The sequence below is a fragment of the Moschus berezovskii genome, chromosome 2, assembly GCF_049115385.1.
Source record: "Moschus berezovskii isolate FMDL1 chromosome 2, NW_MosBer_1.0, whole genome shotgun sequence".
Lineage (NCBI taxonomy): Eukaryota > Metazoa > Chordata > Mammalia > Artiodactyla > Moschidae > Moschus > Moschus berezovskii.
The window spans coordinates 14,904,586-14,931,351 of NC_142461.1; the positions used below are offsets into that span (position 1 = coordinate 14,904,586).

The 26,766-nt window shown below is 54.0% G+C and overlaps 2 protein-coding genes and 1 long non-coding RNA gene across 4 annotated transcripts in view; 1 reads left to right on the forward strand and 2 right to left on the reverse strand.

The window, feature by feature from the left end:
* Nucleotides 1-3,458, forward strand: part of HDAC1 (histone deacetylase 1) — a 33,273-nt gene extending 29,815 nt beyond the window's left edge. For both annotated transcript variants that reach the window (XM_055397791.2, XM_055397792.2), the window contains 7 exons: nt 427-535; nt 617-757; nt 1,326-1,434; nt 1,533-1,663; nt 1,911-2,063; nt 2,589-2,637; nt 2,899-3,458. In XM_055397791.2, coding sequence (XP_055253766.1) covers nt 427-535; nt 617-757; nt 1,326-1,434; nt 1,533-1,663; nt 1,911-2,063; nt 2,589-2,637; nt 2,899-2,926 — 720 coding nt within the window. In that variant the 3' untranslated portion in view covers nt 2,927-3,458. The remainder of the gene's footprint in view (nt 1-426; nt 536-616; nt 758-1,325; nt 1,435-1,532; nt 1,664-1,910; nt 2,064-2,588; nt 2,638-2,898) is intronic.
* Nucleotides 3,459-3,637: 179 nt separating this feature from the next.
* On the reverse strand, nt 3,638-7,140 carry MARCKSL1 (MARCKS like 1). Its single transcript, XM_055397793.2, has 3 exons — nt 6,656-7,140; nt 5,721-5,911; nt 3,638-4,912 (listed from the first exon to the last, which is right to left on the reverse strand). Exons 1-3 carry the CDS (start codon nt 6,726-6,728, stop codon nt 4,403-4,405), a joined length of 774 nt encoding a protein of 257 aa, XP_055253768.1. The 5' UTR covers nt 6,729-7,140; the 3' UTR covers nt 3,638-4,402.
* Nucleotides 7,141-15,293: 8,153 nt separating this feature from the next.
* On the reverse strand, nt 15,294-17,786 carry LOC129538070 (uncharacterized). Its single transcript, XR_008682156.2, has 3 exons — nt 16,615-17,786; nt 16,135-16,216; nt 15,294-15,675 (listed from the first exon to the last, which is right to left on the reverse strand). It is a non-coding gene; the product is annotated as an uncharacterized LOC129538070 (long non-coding RNA).
* Nucleotides 17,787-26,766: the final 8,980 nt, after the last annotated feature.

Sequence of the window (26,766 nt, forward strand, 5' to 3'; positions counted from 1 at the left end):
GGGTGACAGAGAAGCCTGAGTTGGAATTGTGAGAATGAGATACACAAAAGTGAGGCAGCTCTTTGTAGTGTGAGGCTCAAAGTCTGTTGGACCAAATGCATAGAGCAGATGGCAGCGAAGGGTCAGAAGAGCTTCTTGGAGCCAGTGGCCCTGGACCTGGAGAGCAGGGAAGGATGTGGGGAATTGATAAGAACGCTGTTTTAGGCTCAGCGTTACTAGTGCTAGAAGGCTCCTGGAAAACTGAACAAAGTAGGGAAATGGGAAGACCAGATTGGTGCTCCCTTTTCTCTACTCCTCAGCCTGGGAGAAAGTGAAAAGGTAGGAGTGGCTAATAAGGAACACAAGAAAGTGCTGCACCCACACTTTTCAGCCTGAACCCCAAAAGCTTTTCTTGAGGCTGGTGGTGACCAGGTTGTGTCCTTTCAGGTCATGTCGAAAGTAATGGAGATGTTCCAGCCCAGTGCAGTTGTCTTGCAGTGTGGCTCTGACTCCCTGTCTGGGGATCGGTTAGGTTGCTTCAACTTGACCATCAAAGGTGAGTCCAGGTAGCAGAGGGATGGGCAGGCAAGGTCCTGCTGGGTGCTCCTGTAACTTGGCACCCCTTCTCCCACCAAAGGGCATGCCAAGTGTGTGGAATTTGTGAAGAGCTTCAACCTGCCCATGCTGATGCTGGGAGGAGGTGGCTACACCATTCGTAATGTCGCCCGGTGCTGGACATATGAAACAGCTGTGGCCCTGGACACGGAGATCCCGAACGGTAATGGCTCCAGGGCCAGACTGGGCCGGGCAATGCTGGAACTCCTGTATCCTTGAGCTCACACCCCCTTCCCTCTGGCTCTGCAGCATCTCCTTTTCAGACTCTGATTCTGTTGCTAGCCTCTTGTGATTTTTCAGACCATAGCCATCTGTTTTTTCCTGAGTCCTTTAGCTGCCCCTGTCCATTCTCCCTTGACTTCTGGTCTGGACAGAATTATCAGTAGTTATAGCTTTGGAATTCATACTCTATAGGGTAATTTGGGTAGTGAGGGAGAGAGTACTCTCAATGAATATTGTCTAGATTTTTCTAAACTAGGGGCTTCAGCCTTCTCCTTAGACACAGGCACTCACATAAACACACCCAGACACCACTGGTATGGACCCTGGAGAATGGCTTTGGCTTTTAAACAGTTGAAATCCTATAGGTACCTAAGTCTCACCCCATCTTGAAGGCATGCTTCTGTTTGATAGTTGGGCTGAGAGGCCCAGATAAACCTGCAAATGCTTTTCTCAGGGTTCCATGGTGGCCAGATCTCTTAACTCTCTCACCCGCCCCCCACCCCAATTAGAGCTTCCATACAACGACTACTTCGAATACTTTGGACCAGATTTCAAACTTCATATCAGTCCTTCCAATATGACTAACCAGAACACTAATGAGTACCTGGAAAAGATCAAGTGAGTATACCCCCGCCCCACACACCCCTAATTGAACATTTCAAGCTCCGATTGGTCCCTGACCAGAGCCCAGCCAACCTCTCTACCACTGGCCATAGACAGCGACTGTTTGAGAACCTGAGAATGCTGCCCCACGCACCTGGGGTCCAAATGCAGGCCATCCCTGAGGACGCCATTCCAGAGGAGAGTGGCGATGAGGATGAAGAAGACCCTGACAAGCGCATCTCAAGTAAGACTCAAACCTCGGGGGTCTCTACCTTCCTACTCTGTAGGCTCTTCTGACTTCCCTCCACCATTCCTGGCTCCACGTTCTCTCCAAGCTGCCCAGCTGTTGAGAACCCCAAGTGTTCGTACCTGTAGGGATAATTTAGAGGGTCCAGGTCCCCTTCCCTCGGTGTCTTTTGCGGGAACGTGCAGATAAGCATTCTTTGCTGAGAGAATCTACTCTCTCAGTGGATTGTCCTATTACCTCCCAGTCTGTTCCTCGGACAAACGAATTGCCTGTGAGGAAGAGTTCTCTGACTCTGATGAGGAGGGAGAAGGTGGGCGCAAGAACTCCTCCAACTTCAAGAAAGCCAAGCGAGTCAAAACAGAAGATGAAAAAGAGAAAGATCCAGAAGAGAAGAAAGGTGAGTTGGGGTTGGGCCAGGACTTGGGTCTTGAGCCCCAGGCCCTGGGAGATGACTTTATGTAGGGTACTGGGGATGGGGTGGGGAGCTGACTTGGCATTGTCAGCTCCTTGGGGTACCCCCTCAGTTACGTGGGCCTTTCTGTGGTTCCCAGAAGTGGCCCACAGAAGAATGAAACTCAATTCGTCATCCTCACTGGCTGATTGAGCCCTGCCAGGTTCCAGAGCCAGGGACATGCCTGGGCTCCCCTTGGTCAGGTGGGGCTCTCACATACCACCCAAGCCTTTTCCCAGTGCTTCACCCCAGTTTCCCAGGGGGCTGCCTCCACCCACTGGGTTTAGGCTCTAGCAGGCTGGGAAACCGGTCCGACCTGTTTGTTCTCTACAGGTCTAGCTGGGAGGGCTTGGGATGTACTTTTCTCTTTTGTATGTCCACTGAGCTGTGATGTTGGGAAGGGGTTTGAGGAGATCCCATGGGTCTTTCCGAGGGGCTGCCCTTGACCATCTCTGCATTCTTATGTTCTAGAAGTCACAGAAGAGGAGAAAACCAAGGAAGAGAAGCAAGAAGCCAAAGGGTGAGCAAAGAACTGTCTTCTCCCTGGCATTGGAGCACCAGCCCTTTTGTCCCACCAAGAAAGCACAAGGACAGCTGGTCCAGCTTACAAAGACCTCTTTCAGGGACCAGTCTGTTGGTTTCTGCAGTTCTAGGCAGAGCTAGGAAACCCCAGCCTTCAGCAGTCACCTGGGCAGCCAGGGGCCTGAGGAAGTCGTTGTACCCTTTCTTTTTCTGAGGCCTCTAGGGTGGGTTATCTCATGCCAGTCTGCTCTCTCCACAGGGTCAAGGAAGAGGTCAAGTTGGCCTGAAGAGACCTCTCCAGTTCTGGCTTCTTGCCAAATCCCCACCTTTATCCCACAACCCTTCAGATTTTATATTTTCTATTTCTCTGTGTATTTATATAAAAATATATTAAATATAAATATCCCCAGGGACTAGACAGGAACCAGGGCCCTGAAGTCAGGGCACACATTACTTTTCTAGTAGCTGCCTTGCAACCCATCCCTCCCAAACTCTTGAACCCTAATGGGTACTGGGTAAAAGGGATCCGCTTCAGCAGCCATAGGACAAAATCTTGAAGTGCCTGCTTCATAGCTTTGAAAAGGTACCCTTACTGAGCATTTGAGAAAGGGTGGCTGGGTCTTCAGGGACTCCCTGTTGTTTTTAGGCTCTTAAGGTAACATCAGCCATTTTTAGATTGGTTCTGTTCTCACGCCTGCCCTCTCTCTGTCTTCCCCCAATTCTGCAGGTGAAGATTGGTAGTCTAGTTTCCATTTTGAGATACTATATTCATTTTTGTGAGAATCTTTGTAATAAAATGGTACATTTCTACTCTCTTGAGCTCATCTCTACTCTGTAGTATCCTCTGGGTTCACGTCTGCCCTTCTGGTGTCCATGAGAACCTGGGCAACCCCTCAACGAAACCCCAGACTTACCTGTCTTAATCCCCCCATCAAAGCTTGAGGTTGGGCAGTCTTCTCACCTTCACCCCCAGAAGACCACTCATGAAAAAGCACCACTAAAGGGACAACATTTATTCCTTTTCCAAATGTTACAGTAAAACCAGGTGGTAGAGAATGGTTTTAGCAGTTAGAAAAAAAAAAAAAGTACAAATCTGGGGTTTGGCCATTAAAAGTTATTTACAACAATGGGAGGGGGAAAAAAGACAACAAGAAGTTGTTTCACATTACAGACCTCCCCGCCCACCCCAAAGCTTAATACTTGCTTACCAAGTCAAAAAAGGAGACACGGGTTGATTCACAAGCTGGAGGTTTGAACTTGAGTAAGACATTTATAAAAACCTAGACAGGGGCAGTGTTCTCCCCAGCCCAGGTGCCACTAGGCACAGCACAAGAGACTAAAAACTCAACAGGGGATGGCTGGACACTCAGGGTTTGGGAGTGTAGGCACCCCCACATCTGGCTCAGGGATTTGGGGAGTAAACAAAACCTACTTGGAAAAGAATTGGGGAAGAAAACCAGCAATTGCCTTCGGCACAGGTCGGGATAGGGAAGGAGGTAGGGCCAAGGGCAGGAGCATTTCACATCACTAACCTAACTTGGGAAAACTGCAAGGGACCATCTTCAACTGGCCTCAAGAGGAAGACCAGATGGATGACGGGAGAATCCACAGGAGGGAGAGAAGGAGAGGGAACGTGGCTAGGGGGCAACAGCCCCTTCCTTTCTGGGCACAGGAAGGCAGCCGGGGCACTAGGTCCAGGCAGTGACCTCACAAGGACAGCACAGTTTTTGCAGCTTCGAGATCACCCACCTGCCCCCACCCAGCTACTCATTCTGCTCGCTGGCTGGTGCAGGGTCACTCTCTGGCCCCGAGGGAGTGGATGGCTCTGCGGCCTGGGGCCCTGCCTCTTCTGTGTCTCCTCCCTTGGCGGCAGCGCTGGCCTCTGCCCCTTTGGCCTGGGGCTCCTGGCTCTCGGGGGTGGCAGCAGCTTTCCCTTCCTGGGCAGTGCCCTCCTCGCCGCAGGCACTGATCTCCCCCTGCTCCTGCTCTTCCTCTGTGGGTGAGGAGGCAGACGAATCACCCCCACCCTCCTTCCGATTTCTCTTGAAGGACAGGCCACTCAATTTGAAAGGCTTCTTGAAAGAGAATTTCTTCTTCTTCTTGGGGGTCTCCTTGGGGGGGACCTCCCCCTTAGCCTCAGCGCCCTGGCTAGGGGGTGCTGGCTCGATGGCATCACCAGTGGCCCCCGCTGCCTCCTCTGTTCCGTTCACAGGGGGCGACTCCCCTTCACCTTTGGGGGATAAGTCTCCATTGCTTTTCACGTGGCCGTTCTCCTGCAGGGCAGAGAAGACCGCAATGAGGGTCGGGGCTCTAACTCCCCTCCCCCAGCCCACCCAGACATCGGGGTCCCGAGTCATTCCACCGCACCCCCAGAGACTGGTTGTAGCCTCACCCCAGCGGCATCCAGTCAAACCTCTCCCGCCTGCCCCGCACAGGGATACAGAGGCCGCGGCCGGCAGGAGGCGCTGGGGTCTCGGGGCCCCCCACCCACCTCTCCCGGGGCGCGCTCTCTATTCCGCGCAGGACTGCCCGAGGCCGCGGATCCCGGACGGGCTGGGGAGCCGTGCAGCCGATATTGGGCGGGAAGCCGCCCCGGGGCGCTGTTCCCTGCACCTGGACGGCCTATTTTCCCAGCCGCCGGCTTTGTGTAAAAGGCCCCCACCCACCGCAGGCTCTCCTCACATCGCGGCTCCTCCCTTAAAAAAGGCCTCGGGATATTGAGGTCGGGTCTGCGGGGGGAGTGCCCTCGCCTCCGGGCACCCGCCCCGCGGCCCCCGGGCGCCCCCTTGGCGCGGCCCAGCAGCGCCTTTGTTCCCCGCGCGGCACTCGGGGCGGCCGGGGGGCAGCGCCGGGGGCCGGGGCCGCGAACAAAGAAGGCGGCGGGGCCCGGCCGGCGCCCCCTCCCCGCCCCTCCCCTCGCTTCGCCCGCGGGGGCTGCGGCGCCGAGAACAAAGGGACCGGGCGGGGGAGGGGGCGCCGCGTGTCCCGGGCCGGACAAAGCGCGCGGCCCCGGGCCGGGGCCCTAGAGGGGGCGAGGTACGAGAGGAGGGGGCCAGGTCGGGCCGTGCCGAGCGCACCCACCTGTCCGTTGACCTTGGCGGGGGAAGCGCCTGCTGCCTCCTCGGCGGTCACGTCGCCCCGGGGAGCCTTGGAGCTCTGGCTGCCCATGGTGGGGGGTTCTGCTGGGGGGGCGCCCGGAGCCGCCCCGGGCTCGCGCCGCAGGGGATAGTTCGGTCGGGTGGGCCTGGCCGGCGGAGGGGTGGGGCTCGCGTCTGAGGGGGAGGGGTGTCGGGGGGAAACCAAGCTGCACCCCCGCTCCTCGCCCGACCCGCAAGCTGCGCCCACCGCCACTCCACTCCGCTCCGCTCCGCGCCAGAATGCCGCCTGCCGCCCGCCGAGCCTCCTATATATATGCGCCCGGAGCTCAGGGCGGGGCCGGACATTTAAATGAGCGCCCAATCAAGGGGCGGAGGCGGACCCAGGCCGCGGGCCCCACTTGAACGGTGGGCGACGCTGGCGGTCTGGTCCCCCAACCCACTCGGCTCCCGGGGGCAGGTGGGGTCCAGGGCGGGAAGAAGGGAGGCGGGCCCCTACGCGAGCTGGGCAGAGAGGGGGCTCCTAGGGGAAAGAGAAGGGAACAGTCATCCCCTCCTCTCACCGCCCACCTCTCAGGGTGGACGCCCTAGCTCCTGGAGTGGCCCCCACCGTCTTGGTCCCGCATTGGCAAGCTCTGTCAGTCTCCCCCTAGAACTGGTCGAAAGACTCACATGCCCAGACTCGTCAGCTGGCGGGCTCCAGAGAATGTGGTCATGGCAGCCTCAGGGCCCTAGCTGGGTTCTGTGCCCCCTCAGGCCTGGAGATGGGTCCGAGGTCCCGCCCACGTGCTGCCTGCCCCACCAGCCTGGGAGGTCTGCCCGGCCGCAGGGTTGGTCTGGTGAGTCTGGTGAGGCCGTCCCTCGTCCCTCCTGTCAGTCCCCCGGTAGCCAGTCACACTAAGCCCCCACAGACAAACTCACCTTCGGTCCATCTTCTCTCAGACCCATGGCAAAGGCCCACCTGGGGTATCTTAGCGGGTATCTCCATCCCCATTAGGAAGCTGAGGAGTCTGAGGCTCAGAAGTGAAGTGAAGTGAAGTGAAGTGAAGTCGCCCAGCTGTGTCTGACTCTTTGCGACCCCATGGACTGTAGCCTACAAGGCTCCTCTGTCCATGGAATTTTCAAGGCAAGAGTACTGGAGTGGGTTGCCAGAGACCTGGACATAACCTGTCTGACTTCAGCACTCCCCAGTCACATCCTCTCCCCTACATCAGGGTTCCCCCCAGGACAGCAGAGGAAGCCCAGGCAGGGGCTTAACAACCCTTAAAACACGCCAGTTCCTCAGGAGGAGGGGCCTTGGATGGTCCCTTGAGGCCAGCCCCCAAGCTGCCCAGTCCAGCCTTCAGCCCTGCCTGAGTAGGGGAGCCTGGAGACAGGCCGGGTGGAGGTGGCTGGAAACTGCAGCTGGAGCCTCCTGCCACTAGTCCAGGCGAGGGGGAACCCCAGAGCCCTGGCTGGCCCCGGATGTGTGCTGAGGGCTGCTGCCCTCAGCCCCTAGGAGGAAGGAGATGGGGGCTGGCGGAAGCCAAGTGTTGCAAAAGCAAGGCTATGTGTCCTGGACAGCTCAGCACGGCCCTCCCTTGTTCCCTCCCTCCTACGAGTAAGGTCTCCTGGGAGGCCTGAGGCTGTGAGGTGTGGAGACACCCCAGGGCCTGAGAAATCAGGAACTCCCACAGATCTGACGACAGGACTGAGATGACTTCTACCTGCAGCGATCACTCCTGTAGCCTCCACCCCCACCCCTACTCAGAGACTACAGAATACTCTTGGCTTCATTAACGCCCTGTTTTTCAGAGTGGACATGGATTCAGAAAGGGAAAATGATATGTCCAAGGGTACACAGAAGATACCAGTAACTGAGGGTAAGATAGAGTTTGGAGAGACCTGTAAAAAGGGGCTGTGGGCTCCAAGTCCCGGAAGCAGTCTCTCTTGAGATCTGGGGCTGCCTGGTCAGAGTGGGAGGCAAGAAGAGCCAGCTTTTGGGACGGGAAGGCGCACCATGCCCTACGGCAACCCACTGACAGGACAGAGACTTCTCCACCCCTGCCAGTAAGGGATGGACATCGTGACCTGCATTTCTGTCTTGACCACAATAGGGAACCCACAATGCTGCCAGGCGCTGCCAGCTCCAGCTGGCAGGGCTCAGATGAGGGCTGTGTGAGTCCTGGAGGGGTTGGAGTCAGAGGTTAAGATCCCAAGGCCCCCAGTTTCCAGGCTCTGCTGTGGTGGGGATGAGCGGCACATCGTCAGGATGATCCCAGGAGGAGAGGGGAGCCATCAGGGGCTAAAGGATCCCAAGTCCCCAGAGTCCCAGAAGGAGGCTGGTCCACAAGGAAGCCCTGCATCCCCCACCAGACATGGAAGGAGGCTGAGGAGGGGGCACCTGAGAGTTGAATCCCTCAGCAAATTCAGGTCCCAGCTGAATTCTGGAAGGGGGAAGAGGCTTGGGATGCTGCAAGGGTGAGTGGGGGTGGTACGGCAGCCCCCACAGCCCCCTCCATCCACACTGCAGCTCCTTTCTCCCCAGCTGCTGCCAGTCCAGACAATGCGCCCATTGTTCTGCATCTCCAGGGGCCTGTGTGCAACTGTGTGTGTCTGTTTCTCTCTGTGTGTGACTGTGTATTGCTCTGTATCTGTCTGTGTGTGAGAGAGACTTTGTGACTCTGTGTATATGTGTGTGTATGTGACCAGGTGTGTACTTTTGTAGTTGTGTGAGTCCGCATCTTTGTTTGGCAGTGTGTATTAAGGGTGAGAGAGAGAGGCTTGGTGACTCTTGATGACCTTCTGAGACTTTCTGGGGGTGTGTGCCTGTCTGTCCTTGAGGGTGGGTTGGTGACTGGCTGTGACTGGGTGTGTGACTATGAATGTATGTGCATGAGAGGGTGGCTACTTTGTGTTTGTGTGAGTGGTTGTGTGTGCCTCCGTGGGTCAGATCGTGGTGATCAGGACCTTTGAGATGTGAGCTTTTGCCAGCACACAGTGGCAGGGGCAGGAGTGGGGACTCTGAGATGGACAGGGGAAGGGAAGCTGAGACTAGACTTTCCCCACATCTCCCATCTGTCTCAGTTCTCCCATAAAGGCTCAGACCCTGGTCCTGGCCTGACATGCTCCTAGTCCCCATGGACGGAAGGGAATGGGACCCCAGGAGAGCCCTGAAGCGGGGGGAAGGGCAAAAGAGAACACCACCTCATAAAGAAGGCTGTGGGGGCATGGGAGGCCTCTGAGGAGGGTCCTGTGGTGGAGATCAGATTAGAGGCTAGGTGAGCCGTGAGTGGGCAGGATCTTATCAGGAATGGAGGACAGGCCTTCCAGGGGGAGGGACCAGCATATGCCAAGGCCAGAGGATGGCTAGGTCCCAGTGGAGACCTCCGGAATGGTGACTTGGAGCAGCCCATGTCCCAGCCCCAGGTTCCCCATCTCCTTCCAGGGAGGATCACCTGGAACCTGAGACTTTATAGTTCTAGCCCCAGCTCTGCCTTCCGCTTTAACTGTAAGCCAGTCCTCTCTCCTCTCGAGCCTCAGTTTACTCATCTGTACAGTGACAGCTTGGCCTCTGATTCATGTGCATAGAGATTGGAGTTCCTCCTTCTGCTCCTACGTGGCAGAGTGTCAGCTGTGAGTCACAGCGGGCCCCTGCCCGCAGGGGTTTCCCACTGGGGAGGCTGGCAATGCCTTAAGAGGAGAAGAAAGAACCAGAGCAGGTCAGATGAGAGACCTGTGGGTTGCAGGGAGGAGGGCCCTGTGGGAGGGCCAAGGGATGGAGGAAAAGCTTCCAGTAGCACAAGGGAACAGCAAATGGTCTGTGTGGAGTGGGGAAGAAGGCCGAAGCCTGTTCTAGAGCAAAGTTAAAGAGACAGGGTTCTAGGGTCTGGGGACTGGCTGGTACAGGGATGGGGTAGAGACCTGAGAGTGAAGATTTCTGAGTTTTCTGTTTGGGGTCCATGATCCCATGACTGAGATAGGGAATCAGAGGAAAAATAAAGCTGGCAGGGGGTTGTGGAATTTAACCTTGTTGAGTCTGAGGTGCCCAGAGAAAATTTGGGGGGCCATCCAGGAGGTAGCCTGTACGCTTCAGCACATAGGCATGTGATCATGTTTCCTGAGCCACAGGCCAAGCCCCAAAGGCCAGGGTCTGGCTAGTGACCTTAAAGGGATAACAGACAGAAGGTTTTAAGTCAGAACTGACCCCAGGAAATCTGAATCTCTGGTTGCTGCTAGTAAGAGGGTGACTGGAGCCAAGCAGTGCATGAGGTCACCCAGGAAGTCCTGGGGCAGTGGGAGCTCTGCCATTAGCCAGGCCAGCAGCAGGAGAGGGCCCCAGGGAGGGAGTCAATGGGAGGGGGAGGAGAAACCCTAGAGCACAGAATCATGGGGATCCTTGACCACTTGGGAGAGTTTTGAAAAAGTAGGAATGACCAATGGTAATAATCATAGCTGCTACCAATACATGCCTGCTATACCACGTTACTGTGTGACCCAGTGTTCCCCTCTGTAGAGGCAGACTCTGAAGCCCAGCCAGGTGGAGTGTTCATTAAGGAGAAGAGGAGGTCAGGTCTAAGAGAAAGTAGTTTCCAGGAGCTCTGATGAGCGGCCGCCACAAAGCGTCTCGCTGCTTCTGGTTTGGGAGGAGCCATTAGGGATGTCAGCAGGGAGATCATGGCAGCAGCAGGACCGGGATCCCTGGAACTGGATTCCCCAGTACCCTGGGTATGCTGGGTTCTGGCTGGGTTGTTAGCAGGCCAGTCCTGGGCCTGGAACCTGAGTCTGGATACTGGGCACCTCAGGGACCCTTCCCTGGGACCCACCATCCAACCAGTCACCACATCTCAGAGACAAGAGATCTGGAAAGTTCCCTTTCAGGATTTTAGGCCAGTCAGCCCTTTTGTTTCTCCCTTTCGCTCCCTCTTCCCCTGGTGTGTGTGTGTGTGTGTGTGTGTGTGTGTGTGTGTGTGTGTGTGTGTGTTGGCAGTGGTGGTGTAAACTGGACAGGATCCAGCCACTATCAATAGAGCTGTCTCTCTGGGGCTCAGTTTCTCCAATAGCTAAGAGGTGTGTAATCCCAGCTCACCTGCCTATCTCCCCCAGGCTCAATGAGGTCACTAGAAATTCAACCCAGTTCTGGGCTGCCCTCGGCCTCTCCCTTGCCCTGCCCCTCCCCTTTTCCCAACTTTCAGTTTCTTTTCAGATCCTCCATGCCTTTGGGGGGAAGAGGTGGCCAAACCAGTGGAATGTGGATTGCTAACAAATTTCCAGCCAAAATCCCCCATTTAGGGGAAGTCCCTTTAAAAGGGAAACTGAAACTCTCTCCTAGTCCAGTGCCAAGTCCCACCCCTTCCTCTCCACACTGCTCAGATCTTGCCTCTCCCATTCAGCCTCCTCCCCCAAATGATTTGGATCCAAGCTCCAACCACCTTCCAGCTTTGTGACTCTGGACAAGTCCCTTCCCCTTACTGAGCCTCAAAATGCCCACTCCATACAGCAAGGACATCCGGCACCACTTCGGGTTGTGGCAAGGGTTCAGTCTGTAACTAGATGAACCTTCAAAGTCAACAATGTGGTGTTGGAGAAGACTCTTGAGAGTCCCTTGGACTGCAAGGAGATCCAACCAGTCCAGCCTAAAGGAAATCAGTCCTGAATATACATCGGAAGGACTGATGCTGAAGCTGAAACTCCAATACTTTGGCCACCTGATGTGAAGAACTGACTCATTGGAAAAGACCCTAATGCTGGGAAAGGTTGAAGGCAGGAGGAGACGAGGACGACAGAGGATGAGATAGTTGGATGGCATCACTGACTTGATGGGCATGAATTTGAGTAAGCTCTGGGAGTTGGTGATGGACAGGGAAGCCTGGTGTACTGCAGTCCATGGGGTCTCAAAGAATCGGACACAACTGAGCAACTGAACTGAACTGAAGGGTTCAGTAGGTACTATTGTGTCGAGGCAATGGTAGTGGTAAAGAACTGGCTCCATCATGTCGCACCTATGTGACTTTAGACCTGCTCTGAGCCTCAGTCTCCATATCTGTAAAATAGGAATGATGATTATACCCACTTCTCAGGGTTATTGTGAGATGAACGACCTACTATCATGACATAAAGCCCTAAGAACTAAGCACCTGAGGTGCCCAGCATGTGGGAAAAGTTGACAATGTTCCTAAGTGTGATTACGTGAAATCCTGGGCCAGGGCCATTCTCTTCCCTTCCTACCCTAGAGAGAGGAGGTGGGTGTCTAGGATCACCCTGGGATAACCTTGTATCCCTTCCATCAATTTTCTTCCTGGGCAGGTGGTGGAGGGACTGTTCTAAGGATGCTGAAGCATTCAGAGGGAAATTTACTGGGCTCAATCAGTTCCTTAAATGGTAAAGGAATCCGCCTACCCCCAGAACCCTGAGGATTCTCTTCCTTTTCTCTCACACTCCAGAAGTATCCCCCGGGGACCTTCTTTTAGTGATTTTTCCCAGAAAAGACATCCTCTGGACACCCCTTGATGTGCGCATCATCTGTCTCCTCCCAGCTCCTCCTCACATTCTCCTTCCCTCCCATCTGTCTGCACAGGGAGGTCTGGCATCTCTGGGGACCAGCCTGCAATGCTCCAGGTTGTGCCTCAGAGATGGGACTCCCAGCCTCACTTCCCTCCTCTTTCTTCTTGGCCTATTGATCTTCAACTCTCTTGGCTTTTTAGGTCCTCAGGGCTGGTCTTCTCCTACCTCAGGGCCTTTGAACAATCTGTTCCCTCCACCTAGAATGCCTCTTTCCACTTCTCTACTTGCTGAATTTCTACTCTTCTCTTTCTCTCTCTCTTTTTCTTGCTATGTGGCATGTGGGATCTTAGTTTCCCGACCAGGGATCGAACCCGTGCCTCCTGCAGTGGAAGCATGGGGTCTTATTACCCACTGGATCGCCAGGGAAGTTCCTCTGCTTTCTCTTAAACCACTCCCAAGGACTTTCCAGAGTCCCCAGGAGGAAGAGATGGCTCTCCCACCACACACTCCACACCCTTGGGTTGAGAGTTCCCACTACTCAGCTGCCCAAACCAGGAACCTGTGCTGCATAACCAGGCCACTGCCATCAGCTCATCCTCCCCCGTCTCCATGTCCACGATTGGCCCTTCTCACCTGGACCTGGGCCATTTCCTCAGCCTTCTCACTTGTCTCTCTGCAGAAGGCCAGCCCCTTCATTCATTCTCCTCTGCCTGAGAATTACTTTCCAACAGGGGGTGCTCAATGAAAAGTCTGTTGACAGATGGAGTAAATGAGTGACGGCATGAACGAAAGAAATGCAGAATCACACACATCCCCCTTGGCTTCAGACCTTTCTGTGGCTCCCTACTGCCCTCAGAGCAAAGTCTGTGCCTTACACTTGAGATCCTCACTGATTTCCCATAGCACGCCCCCAAGCCCTAGCCTGCTCTCCTTCATGTATTCATGTGCAATTGTCTTTCTTCTCTGCTGTGCAAGAAGGGACGTTGAAACAACCCATGATGGGAAGAGATGGCAGGAGCCTCCACTAAAGAGACGGGGAGAGTGAGCCAACACCCGCACTGCCCGGGTTAGACGCGCCTCTGTCCTCGGGGCTGGGGACTACGAGCAGGGTCTTGGAGCTTCAGTTTGAGATGCCCATTAGCGTCCCCGTGGAGACATCAGGCTGGCAGTTCAAGGATCTATGAGCCTGGACTCCAGAGGAGAGCTTTGGAGGCCTCCCAAACTTGAAGCCACAGGACTGGACGGGATCCACTGAGAGAAGCGGCTCAAGAAGACACCGCCAGGGCCTCTCCAGCATTGAGACTCTGGACGGGGAGCCAGCAGGTGGATTCAGCTCACGGGCAGAGAAAGGAAGAGAACCAGGAGGAGGGTATCCTGAAGACTGAGGGAGGAAATGGCTTCTAGAAGGAATGTGTGATCTGCCAGGTCAGATGCTGTTGAAAGTGGAGGAAGACAGAGGAGGAGAGGTATAGGAGGGGTTTGGGGGGCAGAAGTGACAGTCTTAACAAAAGACAGGATGATGGGAGTCAGGAGGGAGGGCCAAGGATGGTGCCTGGGGGTCTGGCTTGGGAAATGGGGGGAAGGAGGTGCCAAGTCGTACGCAGGAGGTCTAGAGGAGGAGCAGTGGGGCTTTGGACTGGTTAAGTCGAGGTGCCTTTGGAATGTTGTTAGGATCTAGGCATCTGGAATGAAAACTGTGTTGGAGTGAAGACCCCCGTATGTGTGTGTCCATCTGTCTTTGTCTCTCTTCTCTGTCCTTCTCTACTTGTATCTATAGGAGAATCTGTATGCTGACCATTATGAAATCCCTATCTTCAGCCTAGATCTCTCCAGAACTCAGGCTTCCTTGGAGACCACCCTGGATGTGCCACAGGGACCTACAAGACACAGAACAACAGGCTCAGGACACAGATAAAAAAGGACAGAGTTGGAGGCAAGATAAACCTGGGAACAGTTGGTCAGACTGGTCCAGACAACAGTGAAGGTGGCCTGAACTAGGCAAGGGCAGAGGGCAGAGGGCAGAGGTGGAGATAAAGTGCAGAGACATTCAGGGGGTGGAGAGCACCAGAGATGGGGGCGAGGTTCCATTGAGGGAGGGGGGGTAGAGGAGGAAGGGAGCCGGCTCTGGGGGTTCACCAGGTATGGGGAGTGGGGGCTGCTGTCCTGCAGTTACCTGTTAATGTGACTGAGACATCCCCTCAAAAGGACAGGGGATGGGTCACAAGTGGGTCTGATGAAGGGGGAGAGGGATGCTGTTGACCACAGAGCAGTTGAGTCAGGGTACCTGCCCAAAGATGGCTCAAGCCATCAGCCCCCACTGCCGGATCCCTGCAGGGAGGCTCGAGCTGATCCACTCCCAGCCTCAGTCCCAGGTAGGACCTGCAAGAGAGTGCAAAGGGGACAGGGACAGGTGCCTAGGGCCTTGGACCTAGCCGAGGGCGGGAGACCACTCATTGCCCACCAGAGTGGACTCTGAAACCCTTGAAGGGCTGTAGACCTAGAGATGCCACGAGGGGATCATGTCTCTCCCTTGCTTTAAACCTTTCCATGGCTCTCTACTTCCTCCTGGAGCATGTCCAACCCCTCATCCTGGCTTTCAAGGTCCTAGAATCTCCAGGCCCAGGTAGCTCCACCTTAGGCAGAGAGCCCTGGATGCCAATCTCATGGTTCCCTCAGCAGGATGACAGCTCCAACGACACCACTGTAGCCTGCAAATCACCAAACCTTTCTCCATGTTGCCAGTTCTGCCTGGATTGCTACTTCCTGTGTAGCTGCACCCAGGGCCTGCCCATCTGTGGAGACTCAAGGAACTCCTCCAGAAGGCTTTCCTGGGAGTCTTCCCTGGCAGCCCAGTGGTAAAAACTCCGAGCTTCCACTGAAGGGGGCATGGGTTTGACCCCTGATCTCTGGTCAGGGAATTAAGACCCACATGCCATGTAGTGCGGTTAAAAATCGGGGGTGGTGGTGGGGTTTCCTGACCTCACAGAGGAGTCACTATGCCCCAAACAAACTAATGTCACCCTCCTGTGGCACCTGACTGAGCTAGTGTATGCCTCTGCCTTTTTCTGTGACCTGTGAGAGTTTGGGGAGCTGGAACACATTGGGTTCACTCAGCATACCCCACGGGGGGGGGGGGGTCATGGGTGCAGTGGGACATTTAAGGGTGGCTGCAAAGGTCCTCCCAGCTCTGTGGGTTCAGTCTAACTCAGTGTGTGTGGCTGGGGAGGACACAGATCATTACCCCCCAAAGTAGGGAGAGCCAGAGAGTGGTGAAAGCTGCTTTATTTGGTCAGTGAAGGGTGGGAACGCAGAGACTCCAGGAGAGAGGGTGAAGGGAAAATCTTCAGCCACAGAAAGGGGACAGAGAACTGTGCAGTGCTCCCGGGCCATCTTCCTGCTCATCCTGGCTTAGCACAGGGACCATCATGTGATGCACCTGAAGCTGTGTCCCCAAATTCCTGGAAAACAGACATCAGTGGCACTCCTCTGGGGCACAAGGTGTGCAGCTGAGCACACCAGACTGTCCTGGCTCCTGTGCGGCTCTACTGTGAACTTGTGGGTGTCCTTGGACAAGTCACTTAATGGCTCTGAGCCTCAGTCTCCTTATATGAGGATAATGGGAACATCAATGGTACCTACCTCAAGGGTTGTGAAGAAGCATGAAAGGTTTTAGCATAGTAACTGCCCAAAAGTAAATGTGGAATAAATATTAAGTGTTATAACTATTTTATCAAGAGACCTGAGTTGTGGTCCCAGTTCTGCCATGTTTTCCTCTCTGGACCTGCCTGAGTTTCCATCTATAAAATGGAATGTTGAAGGATTAAAAGAAATAATGGGTGTGGCAGAGGCTCCTAAGATGCGTGATTGTCTTTGCCCCTCTGAGGTTCCCCTCCCTGTGGTTGCAGAGGGGTTATCACCTTCACTCTGTCAGGTCTTTACTGGGCTCTCTGTCCAGGCAAGATCTGCTGCCACAGGGCCAGCCCATCTCCTCCCCTCTGTCTGTGGGGCAGAATGAGAGGAAAGGGCTGTGGTTGCCCCAGCAGGGACTGTGGTTACACAGGACGAAGGACTTCCTTCCGGACTGCAGGATGCTATCCTGGGAAGGAGCCAGAGATCGTGGGACTGAAGCTGCCGAGGGGAGGGGTTGCTTCCAGGGGAATGTCCAGATCAGGCAGGTTAGGCCAGAGTGGGCCAGTGGAGTGAATCAACTCAGCAGTGACCTCACTTCCAGAGACCTTGGAGGGCCCTGTTGAAACCCATCTCATCCCCATCCCCCTACCCCCACCCACCACCCCCGGCTCCCAACATCAGAGAGACAACAGAAAGGAACAGAGACATAGCCAAAGGGGTATTACAAGACAGATAGCTAAAGGCAAAGGGCCACCCGTGAGACAAACCTGCAGGTTGTTCCCTTCAGCCAGAACATTCTTCCCAGAGTCTGGAGTGGCTGCTCTCTCACCCTTCAAGCCTTGATCTACAGTTACCTCCTCAGATAGGACCTCCTGGCCAACCCATCCAATCATGTACCCTTTAGTGAGCCCCTGTTAGGAGTCAGGCATTGTTCTAGATCTGTGAGCAAGACACAGGCTGTGCCCTCTCCATACAACACAGCACTTGGTCCACTTCATCCTTCTCAAACACTGTTGATCTCTGACTTCTCTTTATTGTTGTCTCCCCATCAGAATGGAAGCTCCATGAGGGAGCCTCAACTATTCTTTTCACCAATTTGAACTCAGTGACTCAGAATATAAATCTAACACAACCCTCTAAAGTAGGCCCTGATAAATACTTGCTGAATAAGTGAGTGGACACAGAGACTAGGAACAGACACAGAGAAACAGAACCATGTTCAGAAGTGATGCAACATTCAGAGATGCCTCCAAATGTGAAGCACACTCAGACACACACTGGAGAGTGTCCTTCAAGCAGACCAATTCACTTAGGTCATTCAGGTTGGTCACCAAGCCTGAGGCTGGGGTCACTCTTGTCCTGAAACTGACCCAGTTGGAGGCCAAGGGCATGATCTATTCTGGTTTCCACACTCCCTGCGCTGGGCTCAAGTTGGCATTGTATTTGAAGAGCCCTCTTTGAAACTATTCTACCCCTTTAGTTGTCTTTTGATGAACAGAACTTTTAATAGAGACGAATCTGTCAATCTCCTAAAAAAAAAGTCTGTGGTGGTTTGAAAAGGGCAGGGATGAATAACCCCGCAGAAACCCACGCCCAGCCCGCGGGGCCTTTCTCACTGCGGCTCATCTCCTCTGGGTCCTCGAGTCTGCAAGGCACGGCGGACTGACCTCGTGTCCGGGCATCACCCTTCCCGACCCCAACCTCCGCCAGGCCCCGCCTCTAGGCCCGCCCCTCCGAGGTCGCGTCCTCTGCTGGCCCCGCCCTTCACCGGCTTCCGGAGGTCCCGGGGAGCTAGATCTCTCTTCCTCCTGCCCAGCTATTGGTAGTTAATATTCTGCCACCGGTGCTTCCACCTAGGGAGAGAAAACTGGGCCGCAAGGACGGGGGAAAAATCCCACTCGCTCTGGGATTACGCCCACTGCCTTCCGTGGACAGTCGCTTCAGGCCCCGCCCTCAACCACCCAGTTCCGCTCCCTCTTCTCCCTCCCCCTCGGGTCTGGGGATCCGCCCCTTCCACAGACCCTGCCCCTGCCGTGGGCTCCGCCCCAGGCGCTCCGCCCCGCCCTCCCGGAGCCTCCGCCCCTCCCTCCGAGGCGCTCCGCCCCGCCCACTCAGGGCCTCCGCCCCGCCCCGCCCCGCCCCGCCCCGCGAGCTCACGGGAGGCGCGGGCGCGCGCAGTAGCAGCTGGGCCAGCGCACCGGGGGCACGTCTGCCACCCCAGTGGCCCCCGGCAGCAGTAGCAGGTTGTGCGCGGGCCAGCGCCAGGCGGTGCCCCGGGGGCGGCTGCGCTGCGGGCTCATCCAGTAGTCGCCTAGGCTTCGGCGGGCGGCGGGCGCCGGCAAGACCGGGCTCCGGCAGCCCTAGAAACAGAACTCCTGGTCCAGGCGGTGCGGGGTCGTGGCCCGGGGGCGCCCCTAGGGGAGACAGGGCAGCGGTCAACCCAGGAGGCGCGACGCGCTGGGAGAAGGCTGCCGCCTCGGATCAGACGCGGCGGGGCGAGGGTCGGGATCACTCTTGGCCCATGCTGGGGTGGAGGGAGATTGGAGGCCTCTCTCGGGGTCTTCCCAAGGACCTGCGCCCCTCCTCCCCCGCTGCTGCCAGACCCGGAGCCTTTATATCTCGCCGGCACCCTCCTCTGGACCCCTTCACTGGGACAGAAGAGAATTTACCACCAAGTGGGCAGTCTCGGTGAATAGCATAGTGTCTAGGCCGCCTGGTCCCTCTTCGGCCTCTTTTAATACCTGCTGGGACGTGGAGGGGGAGGCCTGAAAGCCCATATTCCCCTCAGGCCCTGCTGTTTTTAGCAGGAGGCCTCAGCTGCCAGAGCGGGGTGGGGCAGCACCAGGCCCTCTGGCGGGGTCTAGTCGGTGGTCTTTTTTCACCAGCCGCTTAAGGGGGAGGGGGTTAGTCACCACTGCTGGGGGATTCCCTGAGACGCTAGTCCCGCAGGGTCAGGGACAGAAAGACAAGGACAGAGGCAGCAAGAGGGGCCCAGGAAAGGTCAGCTGCTGTTTGGATCAACCCTTCCTTTTATTTCAACCAGGGGCCTCCATCTTCTGCTTACACACCCCTGATGGTGTGCTCAGGAAGACGCCACACCTCAAAAGGCCTCACAGTTTCCAGGCTTCAGAGCTCCCCACCTCTGCCCCCTGGCCCTTGTAGGAGCCTTTCCCTTGCTCCAGGAAACTCTTAAATCAGAGGCAGGAGGCTGCTCAGCTAACTCTAGTTCAAATATATCTGGAAGCCAGGGATGAGTCTGTGGGTCTTCACTAAATTGTCTGCCAAGTTCAAATACACATATATTTCTGGAAGGAATCTAGAAATCTAGAAAGGGTCCCTGACACCTGTCCCACCCTCCCGCAAAAAAAAAAAAAAAGTTAAAAACCCTAACCTAAGTATTTTGCAGAAAGGGAAATAGATTCAGAGAGGGACAGTGAAAAGCCAGTTTACTCTGCCTGCCCCTACAAAGGGTGAGGCAACTTCCCTGTGCCCTTGTCCTGCTCAGGGCATGGGGTTCAGGGCTCATACCCCTGCTCCCCCACCTCCTGGGGAACATGTTGGCCCTGTGCCCTTTCCTACACTGCCAGTTTGGGCTGTTTCCCCCAGTGACTCACACTGGCTGCTGGGAAGAGTGGGCAGCTATTTGGAGTCCCCGGAGTCCTGTACAGGCTTGCCGCCCCCCTCCCCCCGAGTTGTGTGGCCATATTTGGGGATTTCACCTTCTCTTTTCTCTCCTTGGGGAATTTCCCTCCTCTCATCCCTTCCTCCTTTCCCTGTCTCCAACCTCTGACTCCCTGATGGCTCTTTCCCAGCAGCAAACAAACAGGCTCTAGTCTTTCCTATCTTTGAAAAAGAAGAAAGCCTTCCTTCGACCCCAGGTCCTTCTCCAGCTCCCCTTCACAGCCAAGATTCTTGAAAGAGTTGTGTGCAAATGTTGTTTCTACTTCCTCACCCTACCCCTACAATCTGGCTCCCTTCCTCACCATTCCAAGGGAACAGGAACAGCTCCTCAAGGTCACCACTGACCTCCTCTTTGCTAAATCCCAGGGATGCTCATGAGTCATTATCTGACTTGACCCTTTAGCAGTGACCCGACTTTGACACAAACGCTCTTTCCTATTCGAAATATTTTAGGGCCTTTGTTTTTGTGAACACTGCAGTCTTGACTTATTTACTATCTTACAGGTTGCCGCCACGTGGCAAATTTCTCATCTGTTGCTCACTGCCTAGTCATGGGTGTTCTTGGGCCTTGTAGTATGTCCCGGGGATCTTGTCGGTTCCTGTGCCTTTAATGCCCACCTTTGTCAGAGACTCACTTCTGTCTCTCAGCCAAGACCCCTCTTCCCTGCCCAAGACCTGTCTCCTGGCACCCTTCTTCTGGATGTCCCACATCACAGCAGACATGCCCCATACCTGTCCCTCCCATGTTCCCCAGCTTGGCTGTTTCCTCTGTTGCCTGAACTGGAAACCTGGGCTTGGTTCTAGACTCTTCCCTGTCTCTCCATTTTCATAGTCAAGCAATTACAAAATCCTGTCCTCTCCAGGGGGAGGAGGCAATGGCAAGCCACTCCAATACTCTTGCCTAGAAAACCCCATGGATGGAGGAGCCTGGTAGGCTGCAGTCCGTGGGGTCGCTAAGGGTCGGACACGACTGAGCGACTTCACTTTTCACTTTCACACATTGGAGAAGGAAATGGCATCCCACTCCAGTGTTCTTGCCTGGAGAATCCCAGGGACAGCGGAGCCTGGTTGGCTACCGTCTGTGGAGTCACACAGAGTCGGACACGACTGAAGTGACTTAGCAGCAGCAGCAGCAGTCCTCTCCAGGATGTCTAAAATACAGTTGCTTTTCTCCATCTCCACTGCTCACACCTGGTCCAAGTCCCCGTCGCCTTTTACTTGAGAGGCTGCAGCAGCTTCCTGGATGATCTTTCTGCTGCTACTTGCCATCTCTTCCGTGGTCTGTTCTTACAGAGCAGCCAGGGCTGTCTTTCCAAGACTTGAATGTTCCCCTCTTCACAGTGTCATCAGCGCCATGTTCATCATGGCACAGACCAGTCTCGGGGTTGTCCTTGTGTGGGTAACTGCTTCTCATTTTAGTTTCAGGGTCAGTTCCTTAGGGAGGCCATTCCAGATCCCCCAATTGCCTCTGCTATTCCTTCACCTCACCATGCTCGGCCTCTCCTCTGTGGACCCATCAAGCCATTGTTCAGTAGCCAGTCTAATTGACAGACATTCTACCAACTCCTGAACCCTTCCATTCTCGGCCCCAGGATGTCAGGATGAATATGACACAGCCTCCGCCCTCGGTGAGTCTGTGGTGTAATGGGGTAAATAGGCATTCAGCAGGGATCAGGGAAGAGGTGAGTACACAGTGGGACAAGCAGGTGCTCTGGGAGGGAATGGATAGGTGGTCAGAGGAGCCTTCTTTGAGGACTGACAATTGGTGGAGTTCTGAGGGGTCAGGGGGTGGGAGGAGGCTATTCCAGGAACACCGTGCTGAAAGGTGGAAAAAAGGTTTTGTGAACTCGTGTGTCCTTGTGGTCGGGGAAGTGATGTAAAGGAGCCATTGATGAGATTTAAATAGGAGAATTACATGGCTGGGTTGTGGTCTTTATAGAGTAATTCGGGGCTGGAGGAATCAAGCAAGGAAGGAAGTACAAGACCATAAGACCAGTTAGGAGGAGACTTCCTTGCAGAGGCTATGGGTTGATCCCTGGTTGGGGAACCAAGATCCCACAGGCTGCAGAGCAACTGAGCCTCTGTGCCACAAGTAGTGAGCCCAAGTGCCACAACTAGAGAGTCTGTGCCACAAATAGTGAGCCCACATGCCACAATGAAGGATCTCACATGACACAGTGAGGATCCCAGGGGCCACAATGAAGACTAACTCAGTCAAATAAATCAATAAAAAGTATTAAAAAACAGAAAAAACAGGTTGGGGGCCGCTGGAGTAGTCCAGATGAGTAGCAATTGGAGTCTGATTGAGGGCAATACGGTAGAATTAGAGAATCGACTGTGGGCACCTGGACCGGGACCTGGGGAAAAGAGAGGGAGTGAGAATAATTCCAGCGTCAGATTGCCTGATGTCTCCCAATGGCCCTCATCCATGCTTTTTCCTAAAGGAGCAGATGGAGTCTCAAGAGGTAGATGGCTGCTGAGAAGGCCTAGGAGGAGGAGGCAGATGGGAGGAGGAAAAGGAAGTTGGGTCAGGGTTTGGATGTGATGAGGTCTCAAGGAAAGTGGCATCTGGGGTTTCCTCAGAGTCCAGAAATTCCAGTCTCTGCATTCACCTCCCCCATTCCTTTTTTAATTAATCGATTAATTTTTACTTTTGGTTGTTCTGGGTCTTTGTTGCTGCATGTGGATTTTCTCTAGTTGCAGTGTGCAGGCTTCTCATTGTGGTGGCTTGCCTTGTGGAGCACGGGCTTTAGGGGGTGTGGGCTTCAGTAGTTGTGTTCAGGCTTAGTTGCTCCATGGCATGTGGGATCGTACCAGGCGAGGGATTGAACCTGCATCCTCTGCACTGGCAGGTGGATTCTTATCCACTGTCCCACCAAGGAAATACCCGCCCTCCACTCCCCGCCACCCCCCTTGCCCCCACCAGTTCTGAGATGCTCCAACTCAGGGCCAGTCCTTAGGAATCCTGGAAGCCTTTTAGGGGCTGTGAGTCTATATCTGAAAAGCCACAATGCCCTGACAGGTCCCCAGGACTCTAGAGAGTCACTAACATCAGTGTGCACTTCCCATAAACTGGCCCAATGCCCGTTACCTGCATGATCCCCTGCAGTCCTCACATTAACCCTTGGAGGCATGTAGCTTTCTATCCCCATTGTACATACTAGTCTTCCAGGGTTAAGGGACTTGCTCAAATTCAAACAGCTAAAACCATGCAAAATGAGGATTGAACCAAGGTTTGACTGACATCAGAGTCTGTGCTTTTAACTCCTGTGCTATATTAAGCCTGTCGACCCCTTGGTTGATTGGCTCAGTAAAGGGAGGAGGCTTTGTGGGGGATTTGCTTGTGGTTGGGGTGGCTGCCCCCCTCTCATATCAAGCAATGGGAAAGGGTAGTGCTGACGTCAATAGTTGCCATGGCAATACAGCAACCCTTTCCCTGCCATCTCCATGGTAACCTGGGGGGGTCCATCTGTACTTCGCCCCCTCCTTCTAAAAGAGGGTCCCTTAGGGAGGGGCTGGCTAATAAGGTGTTTGAGAGAGAAGTCAGGGAAGGCAGGGATTTGAGTATCCTTCTTTGGCTGGGTCCCTCTCCATTCCTCAGGCAGAAAATGAGGCTGGGATGTGGGGGTCCTGCTTTGGGGTCTGCATGCATGCTAAGTCACTTCAGTCATGTCTAACTCTTTGCAACCCCATAGATTGTAGCCCACCAGGATCCTCTGTCCATTGGGATTCTCCAGGCAAGAATACTGAAGTGTGTTGCCATTCCTTTCTCCAGGAGATCTTCCAGACCCAGGGATTGAACTCACATCTCTTATGTCTCCTGCATTGGCAGATGGGCTCTTTACCACTAGTGCCACCCAGGTAGCTTTGGGGTCTGGGGACAGCTTTATCCTTGACGGTGAGGAAGGCAGTTCTGCTTTTCCTACCTGGGGATTCCCCTGAAAATGCCCCCTGTCCCAAGTTCCTTAGCTCCTGTGCAGGACTGATGGGAACTTGACAAAGGGAGGCAAGAGAGATTCCAGATACCCGACCCTTGGGGACACAGCCAGCTGGCTCGCTGCTGCCCCTTGAAGCCAAAGGCAGCATCCTCTTCCCTCAATGCTAGCTGTGCCTGAGATTCCTGCCTGGTGCATGTCTTTACCAAAACCTTCCAGCAGATGTCATTAGCCCCGTTTTACAGATTTGGAAATAGAGACTCAGAGAGGCTAATTAGCCCAAGGTTGCACAGCTAGTAAATGACAATCAGGACTCAAATCTAGGACTAGAGTTTAGGCCAGTGGCTTTTCCTGGGGGAAAAAGGAAGAAGCAACAGAGAACATGATGGAAAAGGAAAAGAAAAATAGAGTCAAGTGATGCAGGTTGGAGCCTGTCACTCTCCCCGTCACCTACAGAACAAGTTCAAACACAAGGTCTCCCTGATCAGCTTTTCTTCTGTTAACTCATCCTTGGGTCCCTTGAATTCTGAGCTCTCTGAGGGGAAGGGACCTGTCACCACCTGGTGTGGCCCAGGTAGGTGTTGGTGAAAGTTGATTGAACTGAATTCCTTAAACTTCCCTGCCTCCAGGTCTTTGCCCACTGTATTCCTTCTACCTGGAATGCCCTTTCCTCTTGCTCCTGGCCATTCTAGAGCTATCTAGCTCCAGGGTCTGGCCCATTGGCAAGGTGTTTGTCCGTATTTTTTGTTATCCCTCACTAACCAAACATATGAAAGTGGCAGTAAGTTTTTTATTTTCCCTTTTCTTTTTTGGCTACCTCTCACAGCTTGTGAGATCTCAGTTCCCTGACCAGGGATTGAACCAGGGCCATGGGAATGAAATTCCGTTATCCTAAGCTCTAAGCCACCAGGAAACTCCCAGGCAGTAAATCTTTTTTTTTTTGAAGGAAAGGAGGGTTCCAGAAGCCTAGAGAAAGGAAATGAGGGAGATAAGAGAGAAAGGAAGAATGGGAAGAATTCTGCATCTGTGGGCTGGGAAGGTCCATAGAGATCAGCTGGTGCTTTTCTTTTTTTTAAGCTAGTGAGGAAATGGGCCCAGAAGGAAGGGACCTGCCTGCCAGCAGGTCATTGCCAGGCCATGTGTTTCATGAGAGTTAAGGCTCATGTTTGTCAGTTTCATGGCTGACATTGTCCTGCACAGGCCTGGCTGGTAGACCTGTATTGACTGAGACAGGGACAAAACCTGAAAGAGAACCCAGTGGCCTGACTCCTGGTCACACTTTCCAAGGCTCATCCTTGCCATGGGGCTATATGGTTCCCCGGCCCCTATCAAACTCTCTATCCATTTTTTTTTTCAGGCTTCTTTCCTCCCAGGGGTGCTTGATCATTGCATAAGCAGTCTCTGCTCCTGGAATGTTTTTTCCCCATCATTACCCGTTATTTTCTAGTGATGCTGTCAATCACCTGACTGTGCTTGCACCTCAAGGGTAGGTTTACCTGTGGCTCAGCCTGGTCAATTGTAGTCTTCCGTCTCCCTAAAGGTGGTCACTGGCCCAAAGAACGTGCTTGTGATTTGGGCCAAACACGGGCCAATCACTGCCCTTCCCAGGAATAGGTATATCCTGTTGGGGGAAGCGGCTCTCCCCTCCTGGGATTTATTTTTAGGTGGTGGGGGGCTGTGTTGTGTGGTATTGGGGCTCACCACTGGACTTCCAGGGAATGCTGACTTCCTGGGACTTCGAAGCTGAGGCACCCATGTTCCCTGCCCAGAGGAGATAATCAGGGATGTATGTGTGTGCATGCGTGCTCAGTCGCTTCAGTTGTGTCCAACTCTTTGCGACCCTATGGACTGTAGCCTGCCAGGCTCCTCTCTGTCCATGGGATTCTCCAGGCAAGGATATTAGAGTAGGTTGCCATGCCATCCTCCAGGGGATCTTTCTGACCCAGGGATCCAACCTGCATCTCCTGCATTGGCAGGTGGGTTCTTTACCACTAGCGCCACCTGGGAAACCCCATGTTGAGTCATTTCAGTTCAGTTCAGTTCAGTCGCTCAGTCATGTCCGACTCTCCGCGACCCCATGAATCACAGCACGCCAGGCCTCCCTGTCCATCACCAACTCCCGGAGTTCACTCAAACTCATGTCCACAGAGTCGGTGATACCAATCCAGCCATCTCATTCTCTGTCGTCCCCTTCTCCTCCCGCCCCCAACCTTTCCCAGCATCAGAGTCTTTTCCAGTGAGTCAACTCGTCGCATGAGGTGGCCAAAGTATTGCAGTTTCAGCTTCAGCATCAGTCCTTCCAATGAACACCCAGGATTGATCGTTGGATCTCCTTGCAGTCCAAGGGGCTCTCAAGAGTCTTCTCCAGCACCACAGTTCAAAAGCATCAATTCTTCAGTGATCAACTTTCTTCACAGTCCAACTCTCACATCCATACATGACCACGGGAAAAACCATAGCCTTGACTAGATGGACCTTGGTTGGCAAAGTAATGTCTCTGCTTTTTAATATGTGGTCTAGGTTGGTCATAACTTTCCTTCCAAGGAGTAAGCGTCTTTTTATTTCATGGCTGCAATAAATATGATGCTGTGAAAGTGCTGCACTCAATATGCCAGCAAATTTGGAAAACTCAGCAGTGGCCACAGGACTGGAAAAAGTCAGTCTTCGTTCCAATCCCAAAGAAAGGCAATGCCAAAGAATGCTCAAACTACCGCCCAATTGCACTCATCTCACACGCTAATAAAGTCATGCTCAAAATTCTCCAAGCTAGGCTTCAGCAATATGTGAACCGTGAACTTCCAGATGTTCAAGCAGGTTTTAGAAAAGGCAGAGGCACCAGAGATCAAATTGCCAACATCCGCTGGATCATGGAGAAAGCAAGAGAGTTCCAGAAAAACATCTATTTCTGCTTCATTGACTACGCCAAAGCCTTTGACTGTGTGAATCACAATAAACTGTGGAACATTCTGAAAGAGATGGGAATACCAGACCACCTGACCTGCCTCTTGAGAAACCTGTATGCAGGTCAGGAAGCAACAGTCAGAACTGTACATGGAACAACAGACTGGTTCCAAATAGGAAAAGGAGTACGTCAAGGCTGTATATTGTCACCTTGCTTATTTAACTTCTATGCAGAGTACATCATGAGGAACGCTGGGCTGGAAGAAGCACAAGCTGGAATCAAGATTGCTGGGAGAAATATCAATAACCTTAGATATGCAGATGACACTACCCTTATGGCAGAAAGTGAAGAGGAACTCAAAAGCCTCTTGATGAAAGTGAAAGAGGAGAGTGAAAAGGTTG

What these genes read in the sequence shown, in the direction of transcription:
- MARCKSL1 (XM_055397793.2), bottom strand. Translation starts at nt 6,728, where the DNA reads ATGGGGATGGAGATACCCGCTAAGATACCCCAGGTGGGCCTTTGCCAT. An exon ending in TGAGAGAAGATGGACCGAAG is followed by an intron (nt 5,912 to 6,655) that starts GTGAGTTTGTCT and finishes CCTCCCCCTCAG; the next exon opens with ACGCGAGCCCCACCCCTCCG. An exon ending in CCGCCAAGGTCAACGGACAG is followed by an intron (nt 4,913 to 5,720) that starts GTGGGTGCGCTC and finishes TCTGCCCTGCAG; the next exon opens with GAGAACGGCCACGTGAAAAG.